General features: G+C 52.2%; 1 protein-coding gene across 1 annotated transcript; it reads right to left on the reverse strand.

Moving 5' to 3' along the window:
* Positions 1 to 848: 848 nt before the first annotated feature.
* On the reverse strand, positions 849 to 10,312 carry LOC110205831 (chondroadherin-like protein). Its single transcript, XM_020982699.2, is given in 6 exon segments — positions 849 to 1,131; positions 3,149 to 3,350; positions 3,718 to 3,884; positions 5,189 to 5,386; positions 5,388 to 6,860; positions 10,035 to 10,312. Coding segments are annotated over 6 exon segments (2,235 nt in total). The 5' UTR covers positions 10,188 to 10,312; the 3' UTR covers positions 849 to 1,089.
* Positions 10,313 to 14,158: the final 3,846 nt, after the last annotated feature.

A 14,158-nucleotide genomic window follows, 5' to 3' on the forward strand; every position in this document is an offset into this window, starting at 1 on the left:
TCAGTCACAAGCAAAACAAACTTCGTGTTCCTGAAAGAGCTGTCAAAAAGAAGGGGGTAGGGGGAGAGGAAAAGCAAAGAATTAGAATGTGAAGGGGTGCCCATCAATTGAGGAGTGGCTGAATAAATTGTGTAAGAACATAATGGAATATTACTGCACCATAAGAAATGACCAAGGAGGCAATTTCAGACAATCTGGAGTATGAACTGATACAGAATGAAGAGAGCAGAACCAGGAGAACAGTTTATACAAGCAAGACTTAACAACACTGATCAATGAAACGAGTGAACAATCGTGACTGACAGGATGAACCATGATACCTTCCTCCCCCTCTCCTCCCCTCACCCAGAAGTATGGGACACAAGGGGCGGAAAGAGACACTTTTGCAGACTTGGCCACTGTGGGGCTTCATTTTGCTCGATCTTGTTTATTTGTTACAAGGATGTTTTTCTTTCTCTGGGCTTTTAATTGGGGGTGGGGAAGATTTGAGGGGAAGAAGAAGGGTTTAGCAATAGTGATGCCAAGAAAAAAGGCACGATGGAAACATTTTAAAAATTCACAGAAGGGAAGAGAAGCAAGTTTGGAAGGAAGTACAGATAAACAGGAAAGCATTGAAAGTAACATGAAGATTTAGTATACGCATTTTTTTTTAACAAAAGTGATATGAAATAGAGATCTGGTTTCTTGTGCAATCTTTTTGTCTTCTGCTGCAAATATGGAAATGTTCATCTTGGGGGTGTTTGAGTTCAGAATAAAAAAATAAAGAATTTTTAAAAGAATAAAAGAAGTTCCTCCTTCCCCCCCCTCCCGGCACCTTGCTTAAAAGAGAGACAAGAATGACACCCAACTTCTGCTTGTCTTCATTTTATTTCAAGAGAACAGGATATTGGCCAAGACGCTCCCTCCACCAGGCAGCCAAGAGGCATGCATTCACTGCATCAGAGGATGAGATGAAAGCTGCGAGCAAGACTTAGACAAAGATACACGTCAACTTCCCATCCCCAGAAGCGGCACCCTCTGAGAAGAGCTGGGAAGTTAGTCGAAAAGATACAGGCAGGGCCGGCAGCCTTCTACCGAGGGTCACAGCTCTCAAACTTGGCTGGTCCTTTTTCTGGGTCTTGCCTTTCCCATCTGGGCAAACAAAGACTAGAATTACATTCTGACTGATCTGATGGTGGGATTACAGGGCTGAGTCTGTCTGGAAGTCTTTAAGTGGCACCTCCCGAGGCTTAGTGGTGCCCTGCTGAGAGGGCCTGTCGTGATTGGCTGCCTAAGACGCAGAGCACGATGGACCCCCTCTTTAAGGTCCAGCTCACTCTCTGTCTTGGACTTTGAGAAACAGCAGCTCAGACCTGTATTTGGAAAGGGTTGGGAGGGGGAGCAATCTGTAAGCATGCCTCGTCTCTTCCTCTTAGAACTGGACCAGGAGGCGGATCCCAGGATGGCACCCCGTCTGTGAGTGCCTAGAGTCCACAGATTACATGAAGCACTTTGCTCTCTACCACCAGGGACAAATTCAGAGAATAGAACACTGCTCTTGTGATAGGGAATGCAAGTACCAGAGAAACAAGGGTTTGCTCCTAGGTCACCCAGCAAGGAGGCATCAGAGGCAAAACCAGGGCTCCTGACTGCAGGCAAGCTCAGCACCTTCTTCACTCGGCGGTGCTGCCTCAGTGCCTCCTCAGAGCCTCCCCTCCTCCTTGGACTCTGCTCCTGAGCCTTCTGCCTTCTGGAGCTGTCTCCCTCTCTTTCCTTCACCGGCAGCTCAGTCCCCAAGGCTCAGCCCTTGGTCCTCCCCTCTCCTCTCTCTCACACCCACCATCTTGGAAAGAGCAAACTGATTTCCATGCCAAGGATTTGGAAATCCAGCTAGCTTCCTGACTTTACCGGTCCTTTATCTCCATTTCCCTAAGGGAGATTATCTGCTCTCAGACACCTGCCAACATCCCAACCTGGTGCCAGTCATAGCCTCTCATGCCTTATCTTGAACCATTTTATCCGTGTCTTCTCATAACTGCTCCTTAGAGCACTGGCCCAATATGCTGAAGGCCTTCTCCAGGGATTAGAGACTTTGTCCCTTCAAGAAATCCATCCAAATGTTAGACAGTTCTCACTGGACCTCCCAGCCCCTTCCACCCGGTGCGCCTCCTTCTTCCCCCTGAGGCCAAGCAGAATAAGGCTAATCCCTCTCTCCTCTGACAATCTTTTAGATGCTTGAAGACAGTGGTCCTGTCTCCTGAGTCCTCTCTTTTCCAGGATAAGCATTCCCAGTTTTTTAAACAAATCTTCCTATTGGCAGAGTTTACATTCTCAACACCCATCTCTTCTACAGTGTTTGCTACTGGTCCTAGAATATGGCACCTGGAAGTAAAGCTGGTGCTCTGGGGGTGATTCACCAGGTCAGGGGCATGTATAAGCCACCTCTTTTTTCAGCCTTTCCTGATACTTCCCCCTAGCCCCACCACACATCCTCCCTTTCTAATTCCCTTGCATTTATCCCACATATGTTTATCTAGGGACATATTGCTTCCACCATAAGACTGTGAGCTCCCTGAGGGTGGATGGGGTGGGGGGGGCAGCGCTGTGTTTTTGCCTTTCTTTGTAACCTTACGGCTTAGCACAGCGCCTGGCACACGGTAGGTGACTGATAAACACTTTGGTGATGGAATAGTTTTCTTGACTGGGCCATAGAAGCAAGTAGGTGGTACAGTAGATAGAGTACTGGGCCAGGACTCAGGAAGACCCAAGTTCAAATTTGGTTTCAGTCACTTACCAGATGTGTGACCTTGAGCAAGTCATTTAACCTCTGTCTATCTCAGTTTCCTCATCTGTAAAAAGGGGAATAATAATGGTGCCTACTCACAGGGTGAGAGTCATGAGATAATGTTAGTAAAGTGCTCTGAAAATGTTAAAGAACTATAGAAATGCTAGGGATTATTACTTTAAGGTCCTGGAGGTCACTTGGACTTCTTTCAGGCCCTCCACTGAACCAGAAAGCAAGCAAAAAGGAATGAATGAATGAACAAATGAATGAGTGACATTCCCTCCCCCCTTCCTCCCCACCCTAGAAAGCCCCCTCCTCTTCCCCCAAATCACAGTGGTTCTAGTGGGTGAGACCTCTTCCTCCCAGGCCACCACCACCACCAACCTTGACTGGCCCTGCCTGCTTCTTCTGGCCTCGGGCTTTTCTAGCTTTTCGCTGGGCCGAGGGTGGGCCCCGTTTGCCCTTCTTGGTCCTCCAGCCTGGGCAGGCCTCAAAGGCAGCTGTAGCAGCCTTTACCTTCTGGCCCCGGGCACTGGCTGGGAACTCACAGGTGGCCCCCACACGCAGGTTCAGGCCAGCAAGCCACCTAGGAAGAGAGGGGAGGGAGGACTCGCTGAACAGTGGGACCGAAGTGGAGCCTCCTGGATGGGCTCTGTCCTCCTTTGCCATAGACTTCTCTTGGGACCTCAGCTGGGTGGCAGGGACTCTATTTATTGTTTTCAGAGACTCTTTTAGAGGACATCTGAGGGACCTCTGAGTGAGGGGGAGCCTTGGGCCTAGGCCTGGGAGAGAGATGGGAAAGATCCAGGCTCTTGGCCTCAGGGCCACACTATGGGGGAAGCTGGCTCCCTAGGCTGGAAGCAGGAGCCCTGTAGGTGCAGCCTGTGGGACCTGCTCCCTCTGCTGCTGGGCCCCATGCCCAGCCCTTGAGGAAAACCCAGGCAGTCCCCTACCTGTGCAGTGGGAGGAGCCGGCAGTCACAGCGGAAGGGATTCTCACTGAGGCTGATGAGCTCCAGCCGCGTGAAACTGTCCATGGGCGGCAGAGTCTGCAGCCGATTTTTCTCCAGGTACAAAGTCCTGAGCCCAGGCCCCAGACCAGCAAAGGCTCCTGGAGAAATCTGGAGAGGAAGAAGCCAAGGTGGTTAGGATGGGGCAGTGAGGTCTCGCCTTGAGTTTACGCGTCATCACCCCTCCACACATACACACGCTTTTCTCCTTTCCCACCAGCCTCTGATGATCTCCTTTGGCAAAGAGAAGATGGTCCCTGTCCTTGCCTAAGCCAACCCCATTTACATGTGTCCTGGTGCTTAGCACAGAGCCTGGCACAAAGGAAGTGCTTAGCAAATGACTTTTGACTTGACCACATGTCCTCAATCCCATTTCCTCTTTTCTCCAACAGATCAGAGCTTCACTCATCCTCTGTCCTTCTCCCTCCAAAATGAGTGTAACAGAGAGGAGAGGGGAGGACCAGGGGCTGAGACTTGGGGGCCTGAGCTGTAGGTGGGAGAAGAGCTGATGAAGAAAATAGAGAACATGGAATGTCAGGGCTGGACCTTAGAACAGGGAATGTCAAGGGCTGGGAGGACCTTAGAACAGGGAATGTCAGAGCTAGGAGGACCTTAGGACAAGGAGTGTCAGGGCTGGGAGGGGCCTTAGAACAGGGAATGTCAAGGACTGGGAGGGCTCTTAGAACAGGGAACGTCAGGGCTGGGAGGGCTTTAGAACATGGAAGGCCAAATCTTGGAGGGATCTAGTTTAAGATAAGGAAACTGAGGGTGACAGAGCTAGCACAAGGTATTCCGCAGGCTCTCTGCTTCTGTTCTGTGCTCTTTATATTACATGATGCTGGAGTTTGTAGGGAGATAACGTCTCTGACCCTCCCTTCCTCTCCCTATTTTCAGCAAACAGGTGAGGAGGCCCTGGCGAATGTGTCCACCTACCCTCCTCTGCTCACTACCCAACTTTCCCACCTTATTTCACATCACTCCTCTCCATGGACTCTGTTCTAGTCTGCTAGCTTAAATGAGATGCTCCATCTCCTGCCTCTACGCCTTTGCACAGGCTGTTCCCATGCCTAGAATGCCATCCCTTCTCGCTTTCATCTCTCAGCATCCCTAGCTTCCTCTTTAGCCCATGTCAGCGGCCACCTCCTCCACACCTTTCTGCATCCTCCTCTCCTAGGGTTTAACGCCTTCTTCCTCTTGAAGTCACAGTGTGTTACTTGAATTTACTTCTCTGTGTCTCTATTGTATCTCTGCAGCAAAGTGTCCTCATCAATCTGAGGGCAGGCCCTGTTCTACATTTGTCTGTGTCCTTTGTATTTGGAGCCTGGCCAGTACTCAGGCTACAGTAGCTGGAAGGGAAGTGGGTGTGCCCTCGCCCTCGTCTCCACTGCCCTCCTTCTGAAGGGCCCCTTACCCACCTTTTGCAGCCCCGTGCCATTCAGGTAAAGGTGCTGGAGGGAGCTGGCCACAGGCCAAAAGGCCCTGTCCTCCAGAGCCCGAAGGGGGTTGCCTGACAACTGCAGCTCCCTGAGGGCAGGCAGCCCCTTCAAGGCTGCGGTTGGCACCCTCTGAAGCTGGTTCCTATCCAGGTGCAGCTTCTCCAGCCCCAGGGCTGGGGCCCGGACCCAGGTGAGAGATATTATTACCACTCAGGTAGAGGCAGTGAAGCTCCTTGGGCCCAGTCAGGTCTTCTATAGCCAGATGTTGGAGAGTGTTGCACTCTAGGTGGAGGGAGAAGAGCCCAGGCAGGACCTTAAGGGCAGCCCTGGGCAGCCGCGTGAAGTAGTTGCCATCCAAGTAGAGGTAACGGAGCCGGGGGGTACCCTGCAGAGCAGCAGCACTGAGCCCTGAGAGCTGGTTGTCAGAGAGGTAGAGGTAGACCAGCTGACCCAATCCATCGAGGGCTCCTGGCTCCAGGCGGGTGATGCCACACTTCTGGAGATGCAGTGACACCAGGTGGGCCAAGCCAGGGAAGGAGCCCCGGGGGATGGCAGAGAAGTTGTTTCGTCTCAGGTCCAGGAGTTGGGTGTGGTTGGGGAACCCAGAGGGGATGAGTCTCAGCCCCTTGTTCTCACAGCTGCTGTGCTGGGAATCGGAAGAGCAGACACAGGAGTCTGGGCAGGGTTTGGTGGCTCTGTCCTCCTCTGGGGCCCGAGGCCTGGGGGCCACCTCCTCTCCCTCCTCCGCCTTGTCTCCCTGCCTCTGACAGTATAGATCCTTGGCCCTCAGGGATTCAAGAGCTTCTCCCTTGAGGCGTCTGGGCTCTGAACACAGCCCATCGGTCTGCAGCCGGGCCCTGGCCACCCACTCCCACAGGGGCCTAGCAGCACAGTCACACGACAGTGGATTCCCACTCAGATTGAGCTTCTGCAGCTGGCCCACCCCTTCAAGGGGAGGCAGCCCCCTGAGTTGGTTGCTCTGGAGGTCCAGCGATCGGAGCCGGGGACAGCGGGCGAAAGCCCCGGCACTCACATCCTGCAGGGCAGCGTGGTCAAGGGCTAGATCCCGTAGAGCCCCGAGGGCCAGCCCATCCTCCTCACCCACGTAGGTGAGTGGGTTGTGACCCAGCTCCAGCTGAACTAGGCCATCAGGGCGAGACAGAGCCTCCCCAGGCAGGGCCTGCAGCTCATTGTGATCCAGGCTGAGCCTGCGAAGGCCCGGCAGGCCAGCCAAGGCCTCGAGGGCCAAGACGTGGAGGGCATTGTGGGAGAGGCGCAGCCACCGTGTCTGGAGCAGCCCCTGGAAGGCCATGTCAGGCAGGTAGACCAGTGAGTTGTGGGCCAGGCTTAGCAGGCCCAGGGACCCCAGCTGGCTGAAGGCTCCTGCGCGGAGCTCCTCCAGCTGGTTGTTCTCCAGAACCAGTTGCCTCAGGGACCCCAACCCATCCAGGGCCTCTTGGTAGAGTACTGAGAGGTGGTTGGAGGCCAGGTTGAGGTAGACCAGTCGGCCCAGGCCTCGGAATGCACCTTCCTCAACCCGCTCCAGCTGGCAATGCCTCAGGTCCAGATGAGTGAGGTAGGGGAGCAACAGAAAGGCTTCTGGGGGAATCACCTTCAGGGCATTGCCTTGGAGATCCAGCCTCTGGGTCATCTGTGAATGACAGGGGAATGGCACGTCACATACACTGGCAGCCTCACTGGAGTCAGGAGCGCCTTGGGATGGTCGCCGCCTTATGAGGTGCAGAGCGTGCCCTCTGACAGTCTGGGGGAAGCTTTTCATCTTCCTGGCCTGCTGGAACTTTGGCAAACAGGCCATGCTTCAGTCAAATCCTCCCCCCCCACCCCAGAATGTAATTTTACACACACATGCATACATGCACACACATATGCATACACATGCGCACACATGCGTACACACACACACACACACACTCGCACACTCACATCCCAAAGCTGCCAGCTTCTTGACTTGGAACATGTCAATCTAGAAATTGTCAGTTTCCTTCCTGTCTGCAGCCTTGGGGGTGGGCAGAAAGTCAGATTGTCCTGAGCAGGATCCCAGCCTTCTCTAGAAACAGCTCTCCTGCCCTTCTAAGGCTTGGATCCAGGAGGCCCAGATGGTAGGGCTTCCTAAGGCTCCCCAGGGACATCCTTTCCCCTGACTTCCCACTACTTTGGAGCTGCAGGGGCTAGCCTTGGGGAGGTCAATAGGCTGACAGAATTAGGGGCTTTCAGTCACTACCTGGTAATGAGGGTGTTGAGGGGCTGCCCTGGTTTGCAGGTGCCAGGCCTGGATCCCCTGGGAGCGACCCCTTGGGCTGTTGTCATCCCCTCCCCTTTTTCGCCCACCTCCTGCTTCCTCTGATGTTTCTAGCTAAGCCTCACTGTCTTCCCATTGGAGACTTTCCTCAAACCTGTCCAACAACACTGCCTGTTGCTTTCAGCATTGACTGGCTCGTTTCATTTTTCAGCAGGGAGCTTTCAGCCCCAGAAATTTCCCCGCCCATCCCTTCTGTCTCCCAGGTCAATGTTGGGAATCAGTGGGCCCCTCGGCTCCAAGGGCCATTTGCATGAGACTGCCCTCATTGGTGAAGATTGACTCCTTCCCAGAGTCTTTCTCTGCCTTTAGGGACTTAAAGAGAGTCTGGAACCACACACCTTTTCTCTCAGAGCTGGAAGCCAGAAGACCAGAATCTCTCTTCTCTAGTTCTCATGAACTCCACTTCTGTCTCAGGCATAGAACACAAAACAAAGTCTACCAGTGAGAACAGTTCTAGGGCCCATAGACTTTGAGCTTGGAAGGGGCCATGGAGTTCAACCCTCTCATCTTATAGAGGAGGAAACTGAGGTCCAGAGAGGTTGTATGACTTGCCTAGGCTAGTAAGTGGCTGAAGCAGGATTCAAATCTAGCTCTTCCTGACTCCAGGCCCGGTGCTCCATCCACGTTGCCTCCATCAGGGCCCCTTGGCCAGAGCTTTCCATCATCACCATCAATATGGACATCACCGATATTAATGTTAGCATGAACACAAACAATAATAACTTTAGTGATGCCAATGCTTATTATGTTACATATATGTTACACATGTGTGATATATATATATATTACATCATTATATATATATATATACACCATGCCTGGCACACAATAAGTACTTAATAAATACACTATTTGTATGTATACAAGTGCACCAAAAGTGATGTTTTAAGCTATTAAAGCTAAGTTTAAAACCTAAAGATTAAAACTGCATCGAGAATTTTGGGACATCTTGTGTACGTATATCTATGTATATACTTTTTTTTTTTCAAAACTAGACCTGCAATTTCATCAGGAAAGGATGCTCCTACTGATAAGACTCCCTCTCCCAATGGAAATCAGCATCTTTCTGCTACTGAGTCTGAGAAAACTGGGGGCTCTGTTCAGGACCACAGCGCCATGAGGTGTCAGGGAGCGACTTCAAAAGGGTCTCTATCCATTGTGCCACCCTGTCTCTTACGTTGCTGTTAGATTAACAATACTAATTCCTATTAATACTGGTAACAGACATATAACATTACTATTCATATTGGTGCTAATAATATTTACTCTGAATAATATCTCAAATTCCTCTTGTGTTTCAGAGTTGATAAGACACTTTCTGGTGAGGGAGATAGGCCTCCTGTTCTCAGCTCTGGAAGGTGGGCCCTCTGTTATTTCTTGGAGGTTCCTTGTTCTCATCCCTGGGATAACACCCCTTCTGGGAGATGAGAACACCCAGGAAGCACCCTGTTTGCACCTTGAGAAACACCACCTCTGGGAGGTGAGAACACCTTCTCACTTCTGAGAGCCCCTTGCTCTCACTCCTGGGAGGACACTCTCTCTATGTGGTGAGAACACCCTCTCACCTCTTGGATTCCCCTGTTCTCACTTCTGGGGGCCCCTTGTTTTCACCTCCCTACTGCTCCCTCATCCCAAGGGATGATCTCAGTCTGTCCTGTCCTTAAATCATGACCAGGAATGGATTGGGGGGGTATTCTTACCCTGGATCTCTTACCTTAGCACACCTTGGTGAAGCCCAGTGGTTGAAACTTGAGGACAAGTCACTCTCTCCTGAACTCCCCTGGCTCTGACGTCCAGGGATCACTGACTTAACAAACCTCAAAGTTTCAATGTCCTTCATAACTCCAGTACTTCTTCAGAGTCCTTCAGCTCTAGTGCTCAGAACTGAACACAGCACCCCAATGTGGTCTGACCAGGGCAGAGGACAGTAGGACCATATCCTTCTTGGGGCTGGATCAATGGTTTTATTGACATACAGAATTACCAGTATGGAGGCTCCCTCTACCAATGCCGAGTGGCAACCCCTCTGTAATTTGTGGGCTTACAAAGTTGCCTGGGGCACAGATGTAAAGTGACCAGCCCAAGGTCATACAGCCAGTAGGTATCAGAGACTGAATTTGAACCCTGGACTTCCTTCCCGAGCTTCAGGTGAGCCAGCTCTAACCACCATGCCATAGTGCATCTCAGTCCTAGACATTATTCTCCCCTTCATTTAGCCTCAGATGACACTAGCTTTCCTGGCTGACATACCACACAGTTGACTCAATATGATCTGGTGGTCCACTGAAATCCCCAGATCTTTTTTATTTGAACACTATACTTTTGAAATAGATTCTTCTTGTCCTGGTCCATTTATGGGTATCATCACACCAACTCATTGATCAGGGTCCAGACCTCTCTCTGTGCCAGTAAGCTTATCAGCATCTCTCTCTAGTCCGCCAGATCTGACACCCCAATGCCTCCCTCCCCCCAGCTCCTCACCTGGTCCCAGCTGCCCCCACTCACCTGCGGGATGGTGACTGGCACCTCTGTGAGGTTCTGGCGCCTGCATGAGACGTGTCTCCTGATGTTGTCACAGATACAGACCCGGGGGCAGAGGTTGGCAAGTCCCCTGCAGGTCAGGGCCAGCAGCATCGAGAGGCCAAGAGGATTCCACATGCTGGGGTAGAGCGTGGGGCAGGGGAGAGGGCAGGCTGGACCCAATCAGCTGCAAGCAGGGCCTTGCATAGGGGATCATTGGACCACAGAGGAAAGCGAAGGGAATACACATTCAGTAAGCATCTCCTATGTGCCAGAGCTTGCACTAAACACTCCAGATATCTTATTTGATCAGAAGACATGCTTCAAGCCATACAAAAGCACAACTCCGGGAAATCTGTCTGCTTTTCTTCCTATCATTCCCAGCTCCAGCCCCAGCAGCTTCCTCTGCTTTCTAATGCTGCTGAGTGAAATTGCCCCCCACCCGGTTCTGAACCTCTCTGAACCCAGGCACCTCTTTGATTACCAGTCACAGAGCAGGGGCTTCCTACTATTCGTAGAGGGACTTTCCTCACCTGGGAAGTCATAGGCCTGGACCAAAATTGAAAGAGGACAACTTGACCGAAGGCCTAATGATTGTTCCCTCGTATCCAGAGCTTGAAAGGTTGCAAAGCACCTTCTGGACCCTAACATCACCCTTGCCCCTCCCAGGCTCCCACAGCCATCTATGTTCGAGGTAGGATTTGAATGCAGATCTGGGTATCATCACCACCGGCATCATTCTGATGCAGAGGAAGCTGATGGGGGAGGGTAGATCGCGGGATCAGAGCTCACAAGCTGGAAGGGCCTTGGAGAGCGTCTAATCCTACCCTCAGATTACAGAGAAGGAAACTGAGGCCCAGACAAGTCATGGGATTGTAGAGTCATGGATTTAGTGCTGGCAGGGACCTGGGAAGCCATTGAGATTAACACAGGTGGTCAGAAGCAGAGGCTGGAACAAAACCCGGGGCCTCTAGTCCAACGTCTTTGTGCTGAACCGTACTCTCTGCCCCCCAGCCCTGGAGACCTCCTGGGGCTGAACTCCCCACTCAGACAACAGAAGCTCGGGAGCCAGGTAGGGGCAGAAGGGAGCCCTGTCATCGAGCAGCAGAGAAGTGAATTAGGGCCCTTCTTTGCAGGCTGTGAGCCCCCGAGGCTTGTTGATTGTGGCCAGGTCATATGCTGGTCCATTCCCATCACCAGCTCTCTAATGCCCTGCCCCTACCTCAGCCCCAAGAGAAGGTGAGGCTGGCAGCCCCTGCCTGGGGCAGACCCAGAGCTGAGCTGCTGGACATTACCCCAGGAAGAAACATCTGGACCAATCACTCATGTTACAGGGGAGGAAACTGAGGTTTGAAATATGGAAGTGCCCAGGCAAGTATCCAAGGGCTTAGGGGTCACTTAGCTATACCCCCATCTTTCCACATAGCAGGAAGCTGAGGCCAGAGAGGGAAAGAGCCGACTGAAGGACACACAGCTAGCCAGGGACCAGCGCCCAGGACACTGACCTCCCTCCCATTTCTCTTTCACTGCTGCTCCCTAAGCAGATCTGGCCCCTCCACTTTCTGGGCCCTGCTACTCCCTCCCTTCTGCAGACAGAGACTTCCACCCGACCAGTTTCCCAAGGACTCACCTCGAAGTCCAGGCCACAGGCTCCTTTGCTCCAGTGTGTGCTCTGGGATGTGGGTGAGGGTGGCTGACAGAGGAGGAGCCCCCCCCCGACAGCTCCACCTCCTGGAGGCGAGGACAGCAGCCCCTTCTCCCCCCACCCCACCCCCTTCCCCATCTCAGGGCCTCCCACCTGGCATGCCCTCTCCTCCGAGTTGAATGAGGGCATTGTTGGCTGGCCCAGCCCAGCACATGCTTCCCCCCTAAGGGGATGAGACCAGTGGGCCAGGGAGGGATTCGAGAAAGGTCGTCTGAGAAAGAACGAATTCCAAGTCCTCTCTCCCTCCCCGGCTGGAATTACCAGCAAGTTTCCCGAAGGCGCCAAATTTGGAACCTGAGCCCCAGGGGCTGATGGTAGGCCCCTGGGAGGACTCAGTCCCACAGATCTGAGCAGTCCTGGACACCACCGGCTGTAGACCATCTAAGCTGATGCAGACAGACTCTCCCACCAGCCCCTGAAGCAGCCCAGGTGTCTGAGGCCATTGCCCAACACCAGCTCGTCCAACACACAAATATTTACCATCTGAAAAATGGGAATAATAACCCTTGTCTTCCCTCCTGACCTCACAAGGACTTTGAGAGGAAAACACTGTATTTGCTTTCCAACTTTTATATATTTACTTTCTTATTTTTTGAAATGTTTCATTGATGCTTTTTTAAAACATCATCATCCTTTCCTTATAACTCTCTCCCCAAGAGAACTCTCCCTTTTAACAAAGCACAGTTAAGCAAAACACATTGGCCTTGTCTGACAATGTATACTGCATTCTGCCGCTGTAGTCTACCACCTCTCAATTGAGAAGCAGAAAGCACTATCCTGTTAGTCCTCTGTCTTCACCGGACTCTGCACTGATCGCCTCCCAGTGGGTAAACAATAGGGATTTACTAGGTGCTTTTTATCTCATCGGTTGTCATCAAGCCACACATTCCTACAACTCTTCCCACCTTCCCAATTTCTTCTTAGGCTACCTTTCTGCACCATGGGCTGACCAGATAGTCTCTGGGCCATGGGCCCTCTGTTTCCAGATCTCTGCCACCATAGAAAGGGCCGTTACAGAGACATTTGTCCATATGGGACCTCCAAACAGCTCTGTAAATCTTCACACGCTAGAAATGGAAATGGGTGTTCATTGAGTCAACCCAGCACACACTGCTGGTGAACGCCCTAATTACCTGGGCCAAAAGGGGCCTCAGCTTCCCTACATGCTAAATGAAGTTAGGCTGCAGGGCCATTTCTAAAAATTTCTACAGCAGCCAGCTCCATGGACTTTTACAGGAGGGTGCATGCTCCAGGCAGGAAGGCAATGTTTCCTAGGTTCCCCTCAAGGGGCAGCTGGGTGGTGCAGTAGATACAGTACCTGTCTCGGAATCAGGAAGACCCAAATTCAAATTCGGGGTCAGATATTTACCAGCTGTGTGACCCTGGGCAAGTCATTTAACTCTGATTGCCTCCCTCCCTCTCCCCCGCAAAAAGGTTTTCCTCTAGGAACGAGAATTGGTTAATATGGAGAGCTGCCCATCAGTCCTTTGAGGGCCTGAGTGCCATCCAGAAGGCACCCTCTGGCTCACCAAAGGCAGGCCTCCAAGAGCAGAGCAGGAAATGGCAGCTCAGGGAGGCTCCTGCCAACAACCCTCTGGGCCTCACGCCCTTCCAGAGGAATGGGCACTTCTTGTGGGCTGGAAACGTTTGGTCTCTGCATGCCTAGTACCTAGTATAGCACCTAGCACACAGTAGGCACTTAATAAATGCTCATCAGATTTAACAGAATCCTACGAGACAGAAAGGATGTGAACAAAGGCACAGGGCATGTGGTAGGGGCAGTGACAAGGCCTGGGCCAGCTTGGGATGAGGTGAGGCCCAGCCCTGCTCCTTCAGTTGGGTGACCTTCAAGCTGCCCCCAGGAGCTTCCCCCTCTCTAAAATGGCTGCCTTGGCCAAACGGAGCCTCCTTGCTCTAACGCTGGACATTCTGAGCTTCCTGCCTGGACCTGAGTTTGTCTTCTCAGGGTAAACATTGCCTGTAGAAATCTGATTCTTCTGTTAATTACTAGGCAAATGCTTCCTTGTCCACTCTGATCACGTCCAAGTTAGAAGCACTGGAGCACGGCAGAAGACCTGGCCTCGACGCCTTGCCTGGACACATCTTAGCTTTGCGACTCCAGGGAAATCCCCCAACTCCACAGTGCCCTAAATGATGCCCCAGCCTCAGATCAGAAATGAGCTGCAAATCTGCCGTAGTGGAGGGAATTTCCACAGCAGTAACCAACCCCTCCCCCCATGCCAATGAAATCAGTTGGGAAACAGATGTAAACTGAGTCTGGAGAATGGTCCCCCGGCCTCCTGGAGCCAGGTGCCCCCCACCCCAGCCACACTCGGGTCCTCCCCTTCCCCGTGCTGTGAGGTGGTGGCCAGAGGGCCCTGGCTCATCCCCTGCCACGGTGTTT

This window comes from Phascolarctos cinereus, unplaced genomic scaffold (assembly GCF_003287225.1).
Source record: "Phascolarctos cinereus isolate Bilbo 61053 unplaced genomic scaffold, phaCin_HiC Scaffold_1;HRSCAF=81, whole genome shotgun sequence".
Taxonomy (NCBI): Eukaryota; Metazoa; Chordata; class Mammalia; order Diprotodontia; family Phascolarctidae; genus Phascolarctos; species Phascolarctos cinereus.